At 37.7% G+C, this 21,571-nt stretch overlaps 1 protein-coding gene across 3 annotated transcripts; it reads right to left on the bottom strand.

The window, feature by feature from the left end:
• Positions 1–12: 12 nt before the first annotated feature.
• Positions 13–21,568, bottom strand: MRE11 (MRE11 homolog, double strand break repair nuclease). 3 transcript variants are annotated; one of them, XM_027677400.1, is made up of 19 exons: positions 21,396–21,568; positions 20,756–20,888; positions 18,106–18,266; positions 17,412–17,499; positions 16,348–16,489; positions 14,253–14,367; positions 13,034–13,219; positions 12,409–12,580; positions 11,596–11,676; positions 11,069–11,195; positions 9,352–9,452; positions 8,025–8,198; positions 6,783–6,845; positions 4,931–5,147; positions 3,922–4,005; positions 2,859–2,914; positions 2,333–2,400; positions 1,863–1,941; positions 13–732 (listed from the first exon to the last, which is right to left on the bottom strand). In XM_027677400.1, exons 1-19 carry the CDS (start codon positions 21,413–21,415, stop codon positions 688–690), a joined length of 2,112 nt encoding a protein of 703 aa, XP_027533201.1. In that variant the 5' UTR covers positions 21,416–21,568; the 3' UTR covers positions 13–687. The 3 variants fall into 3 exon arrangements, with proteins under 3 accessions (XP_027533201.1, XP_027533203.1, XP_027533202.1); XM_027677402.1 differs by lacking the exon at positions 20,756–20,888; XM_027677401.1 differs by lacking the exon at positions 21,396–21,568 and having other exon boundaries at positions 18,106–18,247; positions 20,756–20,865.
• Positions 21,569–21,571: the final 3 nt, after the last annotated feature.

The raw sequence follows: 21,571 nt of genomic DNA, 5'->3' as shown, positions 1-21,571 counted from the left end.
ATACAATTCCTATTAATAATCTATATTTTACTAAAATCTTTGCTGGGATATGTGTGTAACATTGGAATAGCCCTGCTTGGTACTTCTTGAATTACGAGGCAGAATTCATTCCCACACACTATAACTAGTAACAGCGCAATACTTGGTTTAGTTCTCCTAGTAGAGTTGAAAGCACTAGGATGTTTTCCAGTTTCAATACTGAAAACTATATTTTTGTGTCCAACTACTACTCTTCAGAGTTTTCAACTGTATCAGTAGCAAATTGCAAGTAAGTAGAAGTTTCCTTGTGCTGACTCAGTCTGTGTCCATATTCATACTTTCAAACAACTGTAAATTTACTTATCTGCAAAATTCAAACCAAAGAGATGGAGTTTTCTATAAAAGATATAACCATTATTTTTATTATCATCCCAGAAAGAAAACAGGGTTTCATGTTTTAGAAAGAACTTGCAGTTTCAGGCAGTACTTCAGAATATTAGACCTTCTAGTCTAATGCATCAAGCAGCATAACACAGAAATTTTACCAAATTTGGTGCCGCTGGAAAAAAAACTCAAACCATTTCATAGAAGTGAAAATTGAATGCAAGCCACCATTTACAGAGGAATATCACATAGAGAATGCCTTGCAAACTGCTCTCCATTTTCTTCACCAACTTCCACAGTCTCTCTTGCATAGTGAACGAGAAATCACTTAGTTCTTCTTGATGTTGCAGGGCTCATGAATGCATCATCCTGCAATTGGCAAACAGATATGCATTACTAGGACTAGCATGCATTCCAAGTCATAAAAAGCAAAGTCACCTTTAGGTTAAACTAGAAAGCCTGGTCATAATATTTCATGCTTCCTGACAGACCTGGTTTTGTTGGTTTTGATATGAAAGAGATTATCTATTGATTTAAAGGTCCAGGTCACAAATGTGCAGAGAATAAAAACCAAGTTTTTGTCAATATGATCAGAACAGCTACTCTGGAATGAGAAACAATTTATATTTCATTGTTATTACTATGAGCAGCACATACCTCAATAAAATTATGTCCATATAAACATCACACATCATAATTTACTGAGATTTGCATGAATCAAAAATACTGTTTCTTTTTGCATGTTCAGGCAAACATGTAGTTTTGTATTTCAGATAGAAGAAGAAATAGCACAGTAGGGAGAAGGGACAATAATGTAACGTTTTCTCTGAAGTGGTCAACCTCTGACATTGTTAAGGAATGCATCCTGACCATGCATGGCAGTCTGTGAAAACAAACTGCACAGTGCTTGACGGTATAATGTGTATTCTATTCAGTGCAAAGCTGTGTGTAAAGTCCTACTTGTTTAATTATTGACAGAACCATTTCCTACCTGTTCAAAGATATACTGCAAGAACAGACATCTTAGACTTGAAAAGACAGTGTTTTAATTTTTTTTAAAAAGTGTGTTTACATAATTTGCAACAATAAACAATAAAGTGCCCTAAAAAATAGCCATTTTGGATGCAAAAAAAGAAAGTTTTGCTTCTTACAAGAATAAAATACATAAACAAATGAAAGGATACAGCCAAGCATTAAAGGAGATTATGATTACTTTATCTCCTAGGCAATTGCAGGCACACATTTCAGAAATGACAATTCACTGATTAAGAACTGAAGGGAAAAATGACTGGATTATTTTCCTGAGGCCCCTTCTAGCCTTATTTTTGACAATTATGAATATAGTCTAATTAAAGTTGGTTGCAATAATCTAGACCTGTTAGTGAAAAAAACAGTAAATTCAATTTTACTCTAAAATACTTTACTCAAATAGCTGTAAAACACTAAACTATAGAAACTTATATGAAATAAAACTAAAATAATACTACTATATACCATACCTCATCTGACTCAAAATCAACTCCTCTAGATGTTTGGCTTTGTGAACCTCTTTTACTAAGTGAAGATGTAGTTGACAACCTTGAAACATACAAGGAGGAAAAAAAAAACACAGCATCAACATGTTCTCAATTACCAGAAATTCCAATAACTTTCCCTTCAACTTAGAGTTGGACCACCAATACACAGACTAAGAATAAATAGAAATAAGTAGAACAATAAAAATTCTCAAACTAACATATTAATTCTGAAGTTCTGATCTAGATTACCTGAATCAGTAGACTAATTCTTTTGTTACAGAAAGATAACCCACTTTAACAAGTAAAAATTTATACATATTCTCTAAGTAGTGTTTCTTATGACTTTCTTAAAAATCTGTTTTTTCAGGTAGTGGATCAAATCCCTGGACTCTGCTGATTGCCAGTCAGAAATAAGGCACTCAGGGTAGTATTCCTGAAGCAAACATACTGACCTTTGATTTCCTTTGGAAGAAGGAACAAAAGAAGTGTCTTCTGGATCAGAGTCAACATCTATAATATCCTGAAAAAAAATAATTATAAAGCTTTTCCACAGAATGTATTTTTAGAGATAGAGTGCATAATGCTTCAGTACTATAGCACAGAACCTCTGGGGTTTTTTCCAACTACACACCTACTTACTTACAATAATAAACACTTGACAGGGCTCCAGGCTAGAACTGGACAAATTTGCAAATATAGCACAAGTTTGCTCTTCAGATCTTTGATCTGGCAGAACCCCCAAAATACTCCTGTATATACACTTACGTATCTTAGACTACGGCCACAAATACAAGTTTTTCTCAGACAAACACCACACAGGTGATATAAAAGGTCTACGAATTAACATGCAGAAACCTACTGCTGGAACTGATAGCTTGGGAACATCTGCTCATTTAGGCTAATGTTTCGACCTTGTATTTATTTTTCAAATCAATGGCAAAAGGCAGCACAACTTCACTCATACAAGAAGATGCTTACCTCAGAGTAAGCCTGAGATGAATTCAAGAAGGGGTTTGGTTTCAGAGGCCTAAAGGCTAGAATAAAACATGGAGTATTTTTAAAATGCTCAACACAATTAAGTACAAACAACATTACATCATTCTTTTTATTTGAGACCTGCTTAGTATGCATTGTCTCTGCAAAATACCCTGTAAAAACAAACAAGCAAAACCAAAAAATAATTAAGCCTTTGCTGGAGCCTGACAACCCAGGGATATAACCCTCTGTGCAGCTGCAGGTGCTTCTCAGTCTGGCTGAAAAACCATCAGGAACTTTGGTTCAGAAGAGAAAAATATTAGTATAATTGATATTCCTGTATGTCTAGCAGTTTAGACATCAACACATCTGCTAAAATTTATTTCTCTGCAGTATTTTAGGTGATTTGCTGACCAATTTAAAATTGGGGCAATTTGCTGATTAATTTAAAACCCGCTCCACCTTTGGGCATTTTGTGTGGGATTCATGTATAGATTTGTGAGCAGTATCTTTTTCTTTAATATTCAGATTACCTATGCTGTTTCCTCAGAGCCTGTCCTCCATAGCAAGCAAGAGCTACTCTCACATATGCAGGTGGCTTATATTGCAGATAAATTTTTCTTCCCTAGTAAAAACTGGCATTTCTAAAACTCACTACAGTGTAAGACTAAATGGATTTGCATTAAAGCTTACTACCTCCTAAACATCAGCCAAGTTTAAAAATTTTTTATCCCCTGAGGAATAGTCTTCATAAAATAATGCTATTAAGTCACATTCTTTCTAAGCTTATTTCTTCAGGCAATGGATACAGTAATATGTTCCCTATTTCCAGTTCTAGCCATAAGTTCCTGACACATTTCATTTTACACCATGACAGAAGAATAGTGATATTCTATTTTCCCTTTCTTTTTGCTTTCTCTCATTACTGTTATTTTATTTCATTAGAGTTGAAAGAATCTCTCACAACTGAGTTGGACTAACAGAAATAAAAGCAATTAAGGCACTTCATCATTAAACAAACACCTGGAGAGAGCAGATTAGAGTAATGGACAGATCAAAAGCCTACCATCAATGATGGACATATTCTTGGCAGGCACAGATACAGGCTTGTAGATTCTGCTGCTAGAAGCTGACTCTTGGCTAGTGCTTCCTGTAGAGATAACAAACAAAATGGAAATCTGTTCAGTTGCGGTTTTTTCCCCCTTGAGTCTATCATAATTCAGTGGGAAGTCACATAAAAAAATCTACATTCCGCTTTACTCCTCACTTTCTTTCTGGAATCAAAGGCACTCCTTACACGCAGAAGAACTGCTCTGGGTCGAGTGTTCAAAGTGCACAGATACAGACTCTAACACACAGGGCCCTGCTCTGATGGCATCACAACAGTGTTGGAGCACAGGTTCACAGAACTAGTTTAAAAACATCAACCAAATCAGGCCCAAGATGATAGCCTTCGTTTCAACTCATCCTGCTCTGAGATATGTTAGTGAGATAACTCAAAGGAGTATATTGCTGCAAGACCCCATCTTTTCTATTTTATTTATATATATATATATAAAATGGAAGTATATCTATAAAGGAAGTACCACTATCCCCGTAAAGTGCACAGCCACATAGCCGAGGAGCTAGTTAACTCACTTTTCTTAGGAAACACTCCCCATTTTCTCAGTCACTAGAAACATTGAAGTCTCCTGTAAACTACATTATAATAGAGACAAGCTGTACCTCCTCCCTATACTGATCAAATGCATTACCATTAGCAGTAACAAAGCTTTATCCATGCACTTCATTGTACAGACATTCCCAATAATGCACCTTTTTAAGAGGCTACTATGTTTCCACAGCTGGGAAGCAAGATATTTTTCTTCTAAGCACAGTGTGAAAAAGTCACAACTTAAGCTTTGTAAGGCAGTCAACTATATGTAATAGGATACCCCAAGTATTTGAGAAGAATTTTTTTTCCAGTAGGAGTCCTTAAGCAGAAAATTTCCACTTGATGGAAGCATCAGAAAATAGTCACGTTTTAAAGAAAAAAAAGTCAGTAACTGCAGTATAAAGTGTGAGGTTTTTCTTACCTCTTCCCCTTCGAGATGAACCTCTTGCTGTTGAATTTTGTCCTTTTGCACCTCTTGCCCTACCTCTTGCCCGACCCCTTCCTCGGCTTAGTGTTGCAGAAAGGCTTTCACTTGGATCACCAATGCCTATCATCTCCATATCCATGGAATCTTCATCACTGGAGGCCGTGACAAGAACTGAATCCTCAGATCTGTTGGCTCTAGCCCTGGTCATTGCCTTACATGGAACAGTAAGTATTACATGAAAAAGAATCTTAAATGATGAAATGCACCCTAGTTGTGATATATAGTTCTAAACCACTGAGGTTTAGACCCAAATCCTCAGCATTGTGGAAGGAAAGGATGTCTGTGAAAAAGCAGGGACAGTATTTAGTCTATTTAATTAGATGTGTACATATAGAGTAGTTAGCTAAGCTTTGATAACAGAATGAAGCTAGTAAATATGATACATTATCGGTGGAGTTTGGTGAACAGGTCAGGTCATCTTGCGTCAGCTACATACAGCTGGTCAGAGGAAGCACCCTCTGGGCTCCACTGACTTGTCAGTGGGTGCTTAAGACAACTAGTTCCTGTGAATATATCTGTCCTGGTTAGAACGGCTGGGACCAATTCATCCCTGGATGGGTGTAACCCAAAACTGTGTATTCTATAGCCTCCATGCCATTTCCCAAAAACTGCTGTCAGTAGAGGCCTGCAAGGTGGGAAGATGTTCCTGTACCCTTTTATGGAATTCCCCGCTCTGATATCCTTATATGGAATTCCCCGCTCTGATAAGAGGGACTGAGCATCCACATGCCCTTTTATGGAATTCCCTACTCTGAGGGAGGGACTGAGCACTCCCGCCTGAACTGGAGAGTATATAACTGGGAGTTTCAGAGCCTTGGGGCTCTCTCTCGTGGGACCCAGAGGAAGACAGCAGACCACCGCTGCTCCCAACCAGGCTGAGACCACCACCCTCGACTGGACTGCAATCACCACTTCTGACCAGACTGCAGCAGCTCTCCCACCAGCAGGTTTATTCCCTCTCCCTTTGCTTTGGACTCGGGGAGTGGGCCAAGGTACACCACTTTTGTTCATACCCCAGGGTGCTGGGTTTGTACATTTGGGTTTTGTGGATTAAAACCAATTGTCTGTCTGTATAATTGTACTTATTGCATTATTTTAATAAATTGTTATTCTGACTTATAAATCTCTCTTTTGAATTGAGTTCATTTTGCCTTGCTGGTTAACTTTTAAACCAGCACAATATCCCAGATCAGGAGAAGTGAATCTCACTCCAGGTGTCTTTTTTCTCAAAATTTCATTTCAGTCCCACATAGCTTGTAAAGACAAAGGAGCACCAATGCTGTCAGTAGTTGGCAATTCTCTTTGGAAAAACATAAGCAATCTAGATATGAGTCTGTGGGAGATCTAAGGCTCCAAGATTTAAGATTGCTGATAAGGATGCAGTACCTAAAGGCTTACCAATCCTACTACCAATCTGTTCCAGTAACAACACTCAATACAGTCCATCCACATGTCCACTGGTAGTGGGATCACAAGTAGCTTAAGCTGACACATCTCTGAAGGTCACCTGCCTGGTCTAACCTCAGTTAAAAGCAAGAACAAATGAACATTCAGGTTCACAAATTTGTACAAGAAAAGAGATCTCAAAAGCCAAACTGAGCAATAGCTCAGGCACACATTATATCCATGAAGACTTTAAAAGAAGTTACTAAGCTTCTAAGGCAGACAGGCACTTTTTGGCAAGGACAATGCTGAAGTATTGCTGAAGGATTGCTAAGTGACTTGCTTTATATGCAGTAGTCACCATGCCATTTTTCAGCTTATGTTCAAAATTCAAAAAAATTACCTCACGGACTTCCTTATCCTCTTCTTCAGTATTCTTTTTTCTGTTCTCCCTAAATTTTCGCACCTGAATAAAAAAAAGAGTTCCCATCAAAATAACAATCATGTCGTACAATAATCAAAACACAATAAGTGAGAAGTTTTGATCACTGAATTATTAAGTCAATCTCATGTCAGAAATGAAGAGTTCAAGAATAATTGAACAGTTTGATTAGAGCCCTTTCATGCTGTCCAATAGTTTAAGAATCTCACATTCTATTAATAACTGAAGTTATATCACTGGGGAGAAAAAGGCTTGAGACATAATGAAAAGTAGGAGATACTATGTTCAAGAGAAAGAGAGTATACATAATTTTAACAATAAGGGACATTGAAAAATGAATAACAGGAAAAAAGGGTTAGAGATGAAGAAGCAGGATAGAAAACAACTGTACTGAGAAGAGATGAATGTTGCAGTACGTGTACAACTATGGAAGCTCAACTTGACAAGTATGGAAAAAGATATGAGGTGGGAGGGAAAAAAATATTAGTTCGAAAGACAAAAAACAATGACAATAACAAAAAAACAAATAGGGTCACAGAAAACCTGCGAGCACTGATTTTTTTATGGTTTCTTTTGACCCCTCGTGAATTAAAGCAATCAGCATGAAAATGGGTAGATGAAATCTTCCTTTCCCCATCAAATTTTTCTTTACACAGCGAAAAGATAAGCTGCAAAACAACTTGTCATACAACTCTTGAATATTACAGCTGAATACATGGACTCATGTGGAAACTCAGCAAGTTGACAGAAACATCTAATAAGAGTTACTTGACACACATAAACCAGGCTTGTCTCTAGGATACCCTGAGCTGCAAGCAGATACAAGCCAGTAGAGCACCTGAAGGGTAAGTTTCCTGCTTGTTTGCCCTATTCTTGTACTCTTCTCAAAGCTAAAATGAAAAAGCTAATACGAGATTATATCTACCACCTTTCTCACAGTAGTGGTAAATATATATAGTTCTATGTATATTAGAGCAACAGATCTTTTCTATGCATGCATGTGCAACCTAAACCCCATTTTCAATACAAGCTTTAAAACCATGTATTTGAAGCTTCATCACCATATCTATTAATTGCAGAAAAAGAACAGAGGCAAGTGTTACACATGCTCCACAGACAGGCAAATCTATTAAACCAGGTTTGAACACTGATTTTTCTACTGTCTTGACCTCTCTTGAGGAATTAACAACAACAGAATATTACCTCCTCATCTATTTTTTCTTCCTCTGCATCAGTGCGACGCTCCCTAAGAAACTTCTGTGTTTTTTCTAGTTGAAATTTCACCAATTCTTCTATGGCATCTTTTTCCTCTTTGTCCACAAACTCCTGCACTGCTTCTCCCATTCCTCTTTCAGTCAGAAGTGAAAGCTGTACTTTCTTTAGAATTGGGGAAAATATTTTGTTAAGAAGCATCTGCCATTAAAGAAAGCAAGTAATATTCCTGCTGTTTCAGATAAATATTACATTAAGTTGGTTGCAAAAACAGTAATGTGCATTGAATATTTCAGTCAGAGAAAACCACAGCAATAAGCAAACATGTTACTTGTCCTAATACAGTTACAACTCTCTTGCTACTAGCATGTCACCCTTACTTAAAATAGTACTTTCCAGACTCCTCAAAGAAAAAAGCTTCACAAACAGTAAAGAAACTACATTGCTAGTCATATCTAAAACAAAAAATTCTATGAAACAATGCTGCCCAACAGAATAAACTTTAGAGCTATTATAAAATAAGACATTTATAAAAAAATAAGATAAGCATATCAAAAGAATAGGATTTATGCTGTCCTGACAGCTAGCATGTGTCCAAGTTAGGCCAGATGATATAATTTGGGGGATCTTTACCTCAAGAATCCTTGCTCTAAAGACCTTCCGTAAAGCATGTTCTGAAGTAGCTTCTGCAAGTTATGCTTGATCATCTTGATCAAGCATTTGGGCACCTGATTCACTATTTTTTTACCTCTGAGATGTTTCTGCCAGCGTGTTGGGAAAGGGAAATAGATCAGATTTAACGTCAGGGTGGGAAGAAAGCAAACTGTTGGGGTCTCTCTTTCTTCTCCCTGTTCTGCTCTAAATATAATGTGAAATTGCACTACATCTGAGGACACAAATATACTGCAAAGTAACAAGTTACTCCAAGTCAGCTGGTAATGGTAAATGCTACAGTCTCACATTGGCCCTATAGTAAATTAAGGTAGCTTCTCCCTCAGAACATGCTGCCTCACATTTTCCTCCTTACCTAAATATATGACACATAATTTAGTACAGGGCAGACACTGCAGGTTCCTGTGAAGAATTATCATAATGTTCTCAAACCAGCATGTGTTCACATACACAACAATTACTTGTTAATCTAAGACACATACTTCATGGGGTAATTCACACACAGTTGTATGGGAAATAAATTCACTTCTCAGTCAATGTCAGTCAGAGTGTTTTCAGGGTACACTACTTCCACTAAGAAAGTCAAGGAAAAAAAAAGATAAAAATATTATACTATATTAAAAAATCATAAAAGATAGAAAAATACCTTCTCCGCTGTCTGGAAATACTGCTTTACAAGGTCTTCCACCCTCAGTGTTATCCCCTCAGCAGGTCTGCTAACCAATTTTCCAAAGTTAAGATCAATGTCTAGAATAGAAAAGCCCAGTGGCACCATCATACACATTTGCAGCTCTGAATTATTATCATCCCACTGATAGTAATAGGAAAAAAGGTTAACGCAGGCCTCTTAAGAACTGTGGGTCCTTTTTATATGTAAAGCTTTTTCTTCTAACTGTAGAGTCTATTGTCTGGAAACACAGTTAAACATAATGGATGCAAGAACTGTACGGACAACTTCACCTCTAGCAGACATGGAGTTCTTCTACCTACCACATGTCTGGAATTATATATTGAACGCTATATCCTGAAGGTTAATAAAACTAAACTCTAGAAGATCACAAATGGAAGAAAATCAAAGAAGCCATCAAAGCACAAAGGTTTTTTATGAGTAACTCATTTATTAAAGAAGAAATTTTCCTCCAAAGCACGTTGACTGATTTTCAGTAGAAAATGCCCATAGCTCATTAAAGCTGTCCTCATTCTCTGGCAGCAAGGTAGGAATGGCAGAAGAAGCCATACCACACAAAGTAATATAAAGTGAGTACAGACTGCTTTAAGACAACTGCCACACGAAAGCACAAAATAGTGTTTTCTTAGCCTGGTTATATAAGCAGCTATAATAAAAGAAACATTAACGACTGAATTACTGAAGCTGTCATGTATTCCAAAAAGGTTGAGATTGCACAACTATGAAAAAAAAACCCAAAACACAGTAAACCAAGATCAATATGGCATAATTTTAAAAAACCTAACAAAAAGTAGTTTTTTTCACTAAATGATGTTTTGAACTTTACAGAATTGACAGTGTTCATAAAAACTGTCAATGAAATTGGAGTATTTACAATGCACTAATGTGAGCTATTAACAGTGCTTTAGCACATTATGTTCTTGCACAAGCTGCATCTTCATTAGTGACCACTACAAATCCAGTATTTGGGCAACATCTGTTAACTATTTACAAAAAATTCTAGGCACAGTGAGAAATGCTGCAATAGTAACAGCTATTATTTTTTTTGCATAAATGCTTGAATAGAGACATACATGGAACAGACAAGCCAAGAGCACCTCATACACATGATTAATCAGGGCAAACAAAATGCTGTCATACATTTGGACCTTTTTTTTTAAATATAAAAACATCTCTCAAGCCCGTTCCCTCCATTACTATTTTAGGGATAAACAAATGAACTCCTAAAGAAATAAAACTAAAAGACAAAGGGAAAAAGCACTACACTCATCTGTTTTTCTGCAGAGTGACCTAAACCAACCATCTCATTCTAAGAAGTCTCAGGAGTGAGCTGATTGATGCCTTTCACAGTAATTATCACAGAATCAGAGTAATTCAGTCTGGTATGGGGCTATATGCATTACTACAGGCAACTCAATAAGGTTTGAGGCCAAAATAAGAAGGAACTGTTTATGAATAACTGTCAGCAGACGCTGTGATAAATATCAGAATTTTAGACAAACCCAGAAATAGAACAGAAGTACTTGTGCAATATATACACTTAAATGAGACAATGCATTTTCACTCCTCCTATAACACATCAGAAGGTAGACACCAAGTTTTTGCAAGTGCTGGACAACAAAATAAAGAAGAAGGAAAACCAAGGCAAGCCAATTATTCCTTTCTTCATAATTACCATTTTTTTCTTTTTGTTCACGATGCCTGAAAAAGTGTATGATGTCTTTTGGGTTAGCCACCCTATGCATGTACTTCTGGCTAAAACGATGGACACTGAATGGTTCAAAGCCACCTGCATAATCAACCTAAGAGAGAAAAGGAAAAATTTAAATATAAAACAAACAGAAATGGAGAAGCCACGCAAATCCAGCTGAGTTTGTTACCCTTCAAAGGGAAAATTAAAGTGAAAAATAAGTCAACCTAAATTGGATGCCTTACTCTGCTGAATAGTTAGTGGCTAATAATACCTAATAATAATATCAACAGAATAGCTAATAACAGCTCAGATTCATAACTTGATTCTAATTTGTTTAATTTACTAGCCTTCAGGGAAGTTTCCATAAATTAGGTTAGGAACACATGCAGGATAATATGACTTAAGAAAGACTTATATATTACGTGTTTACACAAAAAGCGTGACTTTGCTTTGAAACTTTTCACAGTGACCTTTCAAAACAAAGCAACCTAAACGGAACAATTTCTTACTCGTAATCTTATGAGAGGCTTCTCTGGCTGGCGTGGATTTCCCAAGCGTTCTCTTTCTGCATTGTCCAGCATCAATTCAACCTGTGAAGGAGAATCAGAAATTCAGTTCCACTTTCTCTTACAGATGCCCAAATGTTTCAAGTTTAATTTAAAATACATCCAGTTGCAAGAGGAGCTATAAAAATAAATAATTATAGGATCTGCTCTATTCCTGAACACATATGTATAAGTATCCAGCCAAAAGCCATAAAATGACTGAGAAAAACATCACAATGGAAGGCTCATTCTTCAGATATAGTGTAGTCCAGCAGTATCTACACCCCTGATCGCTCATACTACTTTACTTTATAGCCATTATGCTTTGCTAAATTTCTAGTTACAAGGAAAAAGCAGGAAGAGACTCATACAAACCTAAGAACCAACAGCAATTAATTAACCTACTTAGTTACTTCTGCCACTTCACACTGTGCAGCCGAGCTTTCAGGGTTTAGGTCGACGTATTTATGCAGGTTCCAAAGCGCACATCCAACACTGCCCCACTCTTAGGGGGCAAGTTTTTGTACAAAGATGATATGGACGCCCATAAAGCAGTTCCAGCCTACTTTAATAGGTCATCCCAGTCAAGGAATCTGGAAGCCAAGGTTGCAGAGTGAATGGCATGTAATTAGCTTTCTATGGAAACACTGCCTAAGTTCATCTCAAATAATATAGGGCAAGACAAAATATTTCTCATCTTCCAGTCTCAAAATCAGTCACAGATCCCATCCCCTGTCCGTACACTGTTATGTATAAACTATTAGCATTACAAGTTACCTTTTCCATGCAGAATGCTTGTATTGCCTGAGTAACATTAGGATTGTCGGGATTAAAAAGATCTGGATGATCAGCTAGAACAATATCCTCTATGTGGAAAGTTCGCACTGTCTCTAGAACAATCTTCTGCATTTTCATATTTTTCCCTTTAACATGCAGCAAACCAACGTGCCTAGAAGGAGAAAGGTAACTTACTAAAAGATAAACTTAAGAGAATGAGGGTATAAAGATTTGTTTTAAATTCATGTCTATTTTTCAGGGGCAAAATTATAGGAAGTTCATGGATCTGTATTTCAGAGTTGGACCTGTCAAACTTCAGTTTTATTATATTTAGATTGTGCTTGTTCCATACACAAGCACATGTACTCATTTGCTTGTATTCCAATTTATCAGGGTGCAGCTCCTCTTAGGTAATTTCCTTTTGCTTCAAATGTTAAATAGTAAGCAAAGCAAAAATTCTACTGGGCACTGATTCCATCTACTTTATTATATCACACTCTGAAGCTAATCCACACTATAATATAAGTCCTTTCATACTTAATACAAGTGTTTTTCTGTTCTCATCACAACACCTGAGAGACATAAGACAAGCAATAAACAAGAATAAAAAGAAAAGCTCACGCACTTCTTCACAGCTTCTCCAGGGGACAGAGATGTCACCACTGAACTTCCTGGCTGAGAAACATAAAAACGTTGTTGTTCATTTTGGAATGGAGCTATTTTACACTCATGTTCATGACCCCACACAACAAGATTAATAAAGTCATCTAAAAACTGCTCTGGAATGTAGTTGGTAGCTCCATGTTTGCTCCTGTTCAAGAGAAGAGAAAAATAATGGGTGGGCAAGGGGGAGTGAAGGAGGAGAAAAATATCAGTGTGATTTAAAGCAATACAGAAACTCCAGCAATAATATCTGACATACATGTGAGGTCTTCTTCACATTTATTCCTTACGCAATTGTTTAATGTTTGGTTAAACAAAAAGGCAACTTACACAGCTCACTGTTTTACACAGCTCACTGTCTTCTGCTCCACTCCTTTTATTTGGATCTCTCTTTTCATCTTACATGGCTTGCAAGACTATTTTTTTTCTATATGAATGCTTTTATAGCACCTCATGGCCATTGTTTTTGTTTGGTTCTTTGTTTTGTTTTTAAATGGTGGGGTAAAACCCACTGAAATAAACAGACATGGGACACATGCCACCCCCAATCCCTTTCCAGAAGGCACAGGACGCGAAGGAGTGAAGTGAGTTCCTTCAGCCTACTGGACAGAGATGAGGACATAGGGTTATCTGAGCTATATTTGTTTACGTCTGCCTCACCACTACTTGAACATAAGGATTGCCCTCTTTCTCAGGAAAAATTAGAAGAAAAGATTTGGAAAAGAACTCTGCCTGCTCCTACTACCACTGCTGGGAGAAGTGTGTAGACAGACAGAATATCTGTAAAGCATAGCAGTGCAAGGTAAGATAGATTGTTGAATTATAGTTTAAACAAGTATAGAAAATACATTATGAAGTTTAATGTTCTTCCAGCTCTAACAAGCAGACAAGACTTAATTATATGCATATTACACTACAACCCCCCACTGCCCCTAACTATAAAAGTTTGGGAAGAGATTTCCCAACATTACTAATTCATTTATTTCAACCCTTTTCCTTTATGATTCTTCTGCAGAAAGAGCTGTAAAAGAAAGTTTTCTTTTGGGAAAATCTTAAGAAACCAGCTACTCACAAGAAGCACCAACTAACGCATCTGGCTTTCTCACCTATCCTTTGTGAGACAGTTTAATGAAGTAACACAATAAGTTTAAAAGTCACTGTAATTCATTCAATACTGTTACCTATTTTGATGAATCACAAACAAGTTAAACCAACTATCTTCATCTTCCTTTGGTCTCAGCATGGTTACTTGTTTATTGACAAACATACGATACAACCTCTCATCTGGAATAGCTCCTGGAGGGGACAAACCAAAAAAAACTAAATCACTTTTGTGTGGTAAACCAACTCTGTATTTTATAGCATTTTTATTAGCACCTCTATTAAAAACAGCACAGAGAAAAAATATAGCAGCCTTTCAATACCTAAAGAGGACTTACAAGAAAGCTGCAGAGGTACTTTTTACCAGGGAAAGCAGTGATAGGACAAGGGGGAATGGCTTTAAACTGTAAGAGGATAGATTTAGGTTAGAGTTTAGGAAGAAGTTCTTTACTGTAATGGTGGTGAGGCACTGAAACAGGTTGTCTAGAGAAGTTGTGGATGCCCTATGCCTGGAAGTGTTCAAGGCCAGGTTGGATGGGGTTTTGATCAAACTGGTCAAACAGAAGGTGTCCCTGCCCATTGCAAGGGGTTGGACCTAGATGATCTTTAATGTCCCTTCCAACCCAAACCATTCTGTGATTCCATGATTCTATGATTTTCATGACCTCGGAAGTCTGAGGCATGATTATGAACAGATCAAAATATAAAATGGCTATTTTACTAGATAGGCCTCTGAAAAGAAGACATTTTAACATGAAATCTGCCTTAAAACCACTGCTTAAAGTAGTTTCACAAAGTACATCTGGTTTAAGACCTCTTGCTAATTTTCTGTGCCAAACAACTATGGGCAGAATTAAAAATAACAGAAAGGGTGTTTTGTTTCCTATTGACAGACTAAGAAGCATATTTTGTTGTAATATGGAATTTAAAAAGAGATACTTAGTAGAGATAGAGTTCTTAAACATACTTCAAAATGCTATACAAAGCAAGAAATAACCCATGAATTCTACAAAGTCTGTGCTTTCTCATACAGCAAAAGCACAAAAGGAAAAAGTCTGCTGAACTTCTGAACTGTTTGTCGCCAATTATTTCCCTGATGTTTTTAACAAGTAAAAAAACTCAAACCATTCATAGTCAGGGTTCATGATGCATTTCAGTAAAATCCCATACGGAGTTTACTTATTTTGTTTAACAAAGAATGCTCTCTAAATCAGAAAAAGTCAAGAAACTACATATATAATCCTGGCACAATCTCAAAGAAACATCTCACGAACATTTTCATGCAGCAACACGTGTACTTTAGAAAGTTGTTGCATTTCCCAGCAACTGTTTTGAGTACTGAAAACTTATATTGTGGTATTAGAACCTTCACTACTAACCTTTATAAAGTATCTCATTAAACACATGAAATCATGGCCAACTAGGACTTAACTTTTAGCTATAAAAGTTGCTTAGACATAAGTGTTTAAGCACTCATGCCTAGACATAAAATAGGGGAAAAAATTAAGATATTAATACTTAGCTTCTCTAGACAGAAAGCAGTCAAAAATAACCATTCTTAGTAAGAAGTAAGAGTAGAGGGGAATCTGGTGGAGAAACAGAAAGGGACAAAGCTGAAGTTGAAAACCTAGCACTGAACACCTTTGAAGTATGAAACTCCTCATAAGTTTCTTTAAAGAAACTGAGGTTACCTGTGACAGATATTACTTGTGAACCACTTCGGACAGGTATGAAAGACATTAGGTTTCTGCTCAGACAGTTTATGTTTTTGAATAAAACCAAAATGGCACATGAACATACAGTGTTTAAGTTTACCTAAACAGGATGAAGTAAGCTTAGTACACAACTGAGAGAATTTAAGAGTGTGATTACTCTGACTAGATACACAGACGTTATTTATGGTTAACTTAAGCAGGGTTCATTTAAGACCAAAAAAAGTACAAAAATCAAAATATTGAAGGATTTATTCTAAACGAAAAAAAGCAAAGAAAAAAACCTGTCAGCCAGTGACAACACAGCAGGAGGAGAAAACAGACACTGCCACAGAATTGATATGCTTCAATTTAGAATTACTTAGACCTTCATATTTGTTGTAGCCTTATAAGTTTGTTACAACTTTATTTAGACCTATTGAGCTCCAGTAATACATCAACAGTCTGGCAGACTAATACTCACCCAAGCCATACAGAGCAATTTTTGTTCTACCCTTACGCAGTAAAATGGGACTAATATCTATTTTCTCCACAGAAGTTGAACGTCCAAAGTGATTCAGCAATCCTGCACAGCTTAAAATATCCAATGCACACAGTGCATCCGCCTGCAAAAAGTATTAAGAAACAAATACAAAAACTTTGAACAAAACATTTAGTCTTTAATATCTAAGTGAAAGTCTCAAAAGGGAGAGAGAGTATCTTTCCTTAAGTAACTTCTGCAGTTGAAACACTCCACCACATATATTAGCTTTTTTTTTAAGTATTCATGGGTACAGAAGCAAATCCCTTTTCCTTACAAGTCCTACTTAATTTGAACAATGTGAAACTAAACATTAAATCATTCAGAAAAACAAAAACATAAAAAAAACCCCCAAACAGACAGTCTCTAAACTACTACAAAAATTATCTGGTTAAGCTAACTACCTCATAATAAGTCCAAAGTTTAACTTCTGCTAAAACACTAATCTCCATGATACACTGTCATTTGATATAAAATGCAAAATTATTAATTCAACACACACACTTTAATGCTTTCTAAATGTCCATTTCCTGCTTACTTCTAGTAGCTTATTTTTAAGCTAGAATTTCACCACTATTGGATTATCTTCCTTGAAAATGCAAGATGCATATCAATTGCATATGCACAAGTCAAAATACCAAAATTCTCCTCCTTTAAGAAAAAAAGCTTTCAGTTTCTACAGATAGAATGTTTTAGAAACCTTCTGAAAGACTGTCACTTTTTGGCACGAAAAGTGAACCTGTTCTCAATGATAGAAACCTACACAAATTAAGAAATTAAATGTAGTTCATATGAATCTCTTCTTTTCATTTGCTTTTTTAATGTCACACTTACCCTTTACTTGTTGTCATTTATTAACATTCCTAAAGTTATACGAAATATTTACACAAAGATTGGAGCAACTGACTAAAACTAGGTGATCTCCAAGAACTGTATTTCTATACAAGTCTCTATTTCTATAATATCTTTGTAATGCAACAGTATAGCACAATGATGATAATAATTACCCCTGTGGGATCATCATGATTGCCATGAATACTAAAAACTGGAATAGAAATGTTGAGATTTTCATCCTGATAATTCACCCATGGAAATCTGAACAAGAAGAGGAAAGGAAGTTAAACTACATCTGCAAATTTGTGGATGATCAATATTCTCTTCAAATTAACACCATCATAGATAAATCACAGCAGCTGCACGAACGAGTACAAAGCAGCTATGAATAAGCTTAAACTGCACAGCATAAGAAAATTCTTACTCATGGACTGGAATGGCACTTCCAACTGGGAATAGGGTAGCAAAAAGGACCTATTCTTTTAGAACAAGTCTACGAAAAGAATTGTACAACATATTGTGTGGTAGCAGCAGACTAAGCTGTATAACCTTTGCTTACACACAAAGAACTCTGTTGATTTTACCACAGCAATTCATCTAAGTTGGTTTACTTGTATTGTACTTGCAAGATAGAAACTGTAGATTACATAAAGGTATCAAGTGTCACAGCACATTCAAAAGTTTCTCAAAATACTGTACACATTCCTTTACAGACTTAGGTAAGTGAAGTAATCCTGTAGACTGTCCCACACAGACAGGCCTAAAACTTCAAGGTTCTAGTCACAGAGGATATAAATTAAAAATCACAACACGTTCACCCAATATGCAAACCAAGCCTTACATGATAATTTATAGGAACACACTTACTTGCTGTAATGAAAATTAACTGCCTGATCACTCAAAATTTCAAACTGAACAGGACGATCACCCATGCAGTATTTTCTTAGCGACTCCAAACAAGAGTGTACTGTTTTTCTGGAAGGTTTGTTGTCATGAAAAAGGTCCCCACCTAATAAAATAAAGTCCACCTGTATGTAACAAAAAGCTTTATTATTTTAATACAACAGTTCGTATTACCTTGAAAGACTTCTAATAAAATTGTTTAGATTATTTCTTCTAGGAAGTTCCACATATTTCCTCATATCTGAGGAAGTATACTCCTAGGTAAAAGGAGTAAGTAGTAGCAGACACAAAATTTAACTTCCTCATGAAAAAAAAAAGTAATTAAATTACTATTTAAAACAAAACCAAACCCAAAAAGATCCATTTATCAAGAGCCATAGGACAAAAAAACTGACAGCATTCAAAAAAAATGTATCCGTGAAGGTGAAGTATTTTAGTAAAGGTCACCAAATTGGCTCCTGAACATTTTTTTGACAGGCATGAAGAGATACATTATTTTTTCATTGCTGTGGTAGCTAGTGGGAAGAAATCAGTAGCTATCACCACATTATTTTGAGAAGGTACTAGTTGTGGTTTCCACATATATTGTACATATTTAGCTTTCGAAAAAGCATTAGGATAAAACCTCATCAAAATTACAAATAATTTGAACAATAAACATTAATTCCTTAAAAACTGAATCACAGAATCGTTAGGTTGGAAAACACCCCTTAGATCATCGAGTCCAAATGTTAACCCAGCACTGCCAAGTCCACCACTAAACCATGTCCCTAAATGCCCCATCCACACATCTTTTAAATACCTTCAGAGATGTTGACTCCACCACTTCCCTAGGAAGCCTGTTCCATTGCTTGACAACCCTTTCAGGGAAGAAACCTTTCCTAATATCTAGACTAAATCTCTTCTGTCACAAATGAGGCCATTTGCTCTTGCCCTATTGCTTGTTCCTTAGGAGACTGACCTCCCTCTGGCTACAACATCCTTTCATGTAGTTGTTGTGAGTAATAAGGTCCCCCTTGAGCCTCCTTTTCTCCAAAACAAATACCCCAGCTCCCTCAGCCACTCTTCATCAGACTTGTGCTCCAGACCTTTCCTCAGCTCTGTTGCCCTTCTCTGGACGTGGTCCAGCACTCCAATGTCTTTCTTGCAGTGAGGGGCCCAGAACTGAACACGGGATTTGAAGTGTGGCCTCACCAGTGCCGAATACAGGGGGACAATCACTGCCCTTGTCCTGCTGGCCATACTAGTGCTGATACAGGCCAGCATGCCACTGGCCTTCTTGGCCACCTGGGCACACTGCTGGTTCATCTCAATCAAACTGGGCCCTAGGGATGCAGCCTCACACACGTTATGCCAGGCTACCTGGGAAGGTGGGGCACTCACAGAGGAGATGTGCCTGCTGCACCAGGCTGGAATATGTTGCCATTGCCTCCTGTCCCTTAATTCAGTGAGTTCATCCAGTGGGAGAGAGGACAGGAAATCTTCTGTATCATGTGTCCTGTCTGCCTTTCAGGCTGATCTCAGGGAAGGCATAGTTTGATTCCAGTAGTGTCTCTCTCACACCCACACTCGCTCCCTGATACTCCTCTACCTCCTCACCCTCTCACGGTGCTCTGTCCCTAAGTGGAATTCCCCTAGCCAGGTGCACCTCCCACAGCTGTGCTCACTGCTGTTAGTCAGCACTGGTGGAACAGCAGAGCCCACCCTGCAGCTGATGCTGGAGTGGCATTCAGTTCCCACTGAAGCTCTGTCTGGGCAGCTGTGTGAGTTGTGGTGGATGCAGCCCTGACAGAGGCCACGGCTTTCTGTCAGATGGATACCACAGCTCCCTGGTGGAGCTGGCAGGGCTTCAGCACCCTTCTTGCATGAAATGTTATGCCACAGCATTTCTGCCTGTCGTGTTTGTGGTGCTCCTGTTTGCTGCTGGTCCCCCTGGGCTTCTTTTACAGGTGGGGAGGTACTCGGCTGCCACTGCTCCTGGCCCTGCTTGGGTCCCATCAGTTGCTGTTGTTCGAGATGCAGGCTCCTGGCAGCAGCTCTCAGCTCCTCATAAGGTTGCCCTGGTTCGGGAAACCCCCCTCTGCACCACTCTAGAGGATTCTGCTGCCAACTGTGCCGGCACCAGGGCTGGTCACCTCAGCAACTCAACACTCTAACAAACACTTAAAAAGCTTCTAACATTTTCTCTACTTTCCAATTTGAAGATCTGAAGACTGTGCATCATCAACCTCACTCTCCCCTACTATTTTCCCTCCTTGAATTGACAAACCCTCTGTAAACACCAGTGAAACTGGTGCAGGCAATCCAAAACCACAGTTAATGCAACCACGGTCATAATTTAACACAAATGCTCTCTCAAAAGAATAGGCACTCCTTTCACTAAAACAGAAATGAAACTGGTTGTAATGAATAGCTTGAATGCTCTCTCAAAAGAACAGGCATTCCTATTTTTAGTAAAAACTAAAACAGAAATGAAACTGCTTCCAATAAATAGCTTAGTAATTTGATTTGATATTACTATAGATTGTACTAGGACTAAGCTTTACAGCTTTTGGCAGATACGAATGTATTTTCAACAGCCTCACTCCTTCCCTTTCCAAAAAGTAGCACTTACTTCATTTTTTTGAGCATGGTCCAGAATTTCATTAAAAGTTACAAACGTATCATTTCCACGAACTGGATCTTTCTCCAAATAGCCAAGATGAATATCAGTAGCAACAAGTATTTTAAAGGTGTCTTCATCATCCCTACATAAAACAGAAAAACTTTTGTGGCACAGAGCAACACACACAGGGAATTTCAACACAGTCTTTATTAAGGTAAGCTGATCTGTCCGAAGTCACAAAATACACAGGAGATCTGCCATAAAACTCTGCCAAATGTCATTCCTGTAATGTTCTTAAAATATTTCACTACTTTTACTGCAAATGTTACATCACCAAACCAAGTTGCTAGGTTCATCCCAGTCATTCTACTCTAGTAAAAGGCTGCAACCACCTCTCTGTAGTACCTAACGAAAAACTAAGGAATCCTCTGTATATTTCCTGCCTTTAAAAATACTTGTTGAACAAACATTCAACTTCTCTCTCTGCACTGGTAATCTGCGCGTATATGACGTCAAGCATGATGATCATAAGGACCTGAGGGAAAACACAAATGATGATCCGAGCTCTCCTTAACTCATCCCAAAAATACAAAACACTCCCTGTCTGATGTGACAGGACGGCACGGCGCCGCAGACAACGGGAGCTTACTGTGAGTTGACGGTGCTCATCTTCGTGCCAAGGCTGCTCAGGTCAGGGAGTCAGCTTCTCTCGTCATAGGCGGTATGTGAAACCTAAGAGACAAGACCAGACGCTGGGTTAGCAGGAAGGCACAGCGAACGATCCCTCACCCGACTGCATCAGTCCCCACCGGATCAGTCTCCGCT

This window comes from Neopelma chrysocephalum, unplaced genomic scaffold (genome assembly GCF_003984885.1).
Source record: "Neopelma chrysocephalum unplaced genomic scaffold, ASM398488v2 Primary Assembly neopelma1_43, whole genome shotgun sequence".
NCBI classification, from domain to species: Eukaryota; Metazoa; Chordata; class Aves; order Passeriformes; family Pipridae; genus Neopelma; species Neopelma chrysocephalum.
Note: the sequence above shows the minus strand (reverse complement) of the source record. Positions and strands in the feature narration are given on the sequence as shown.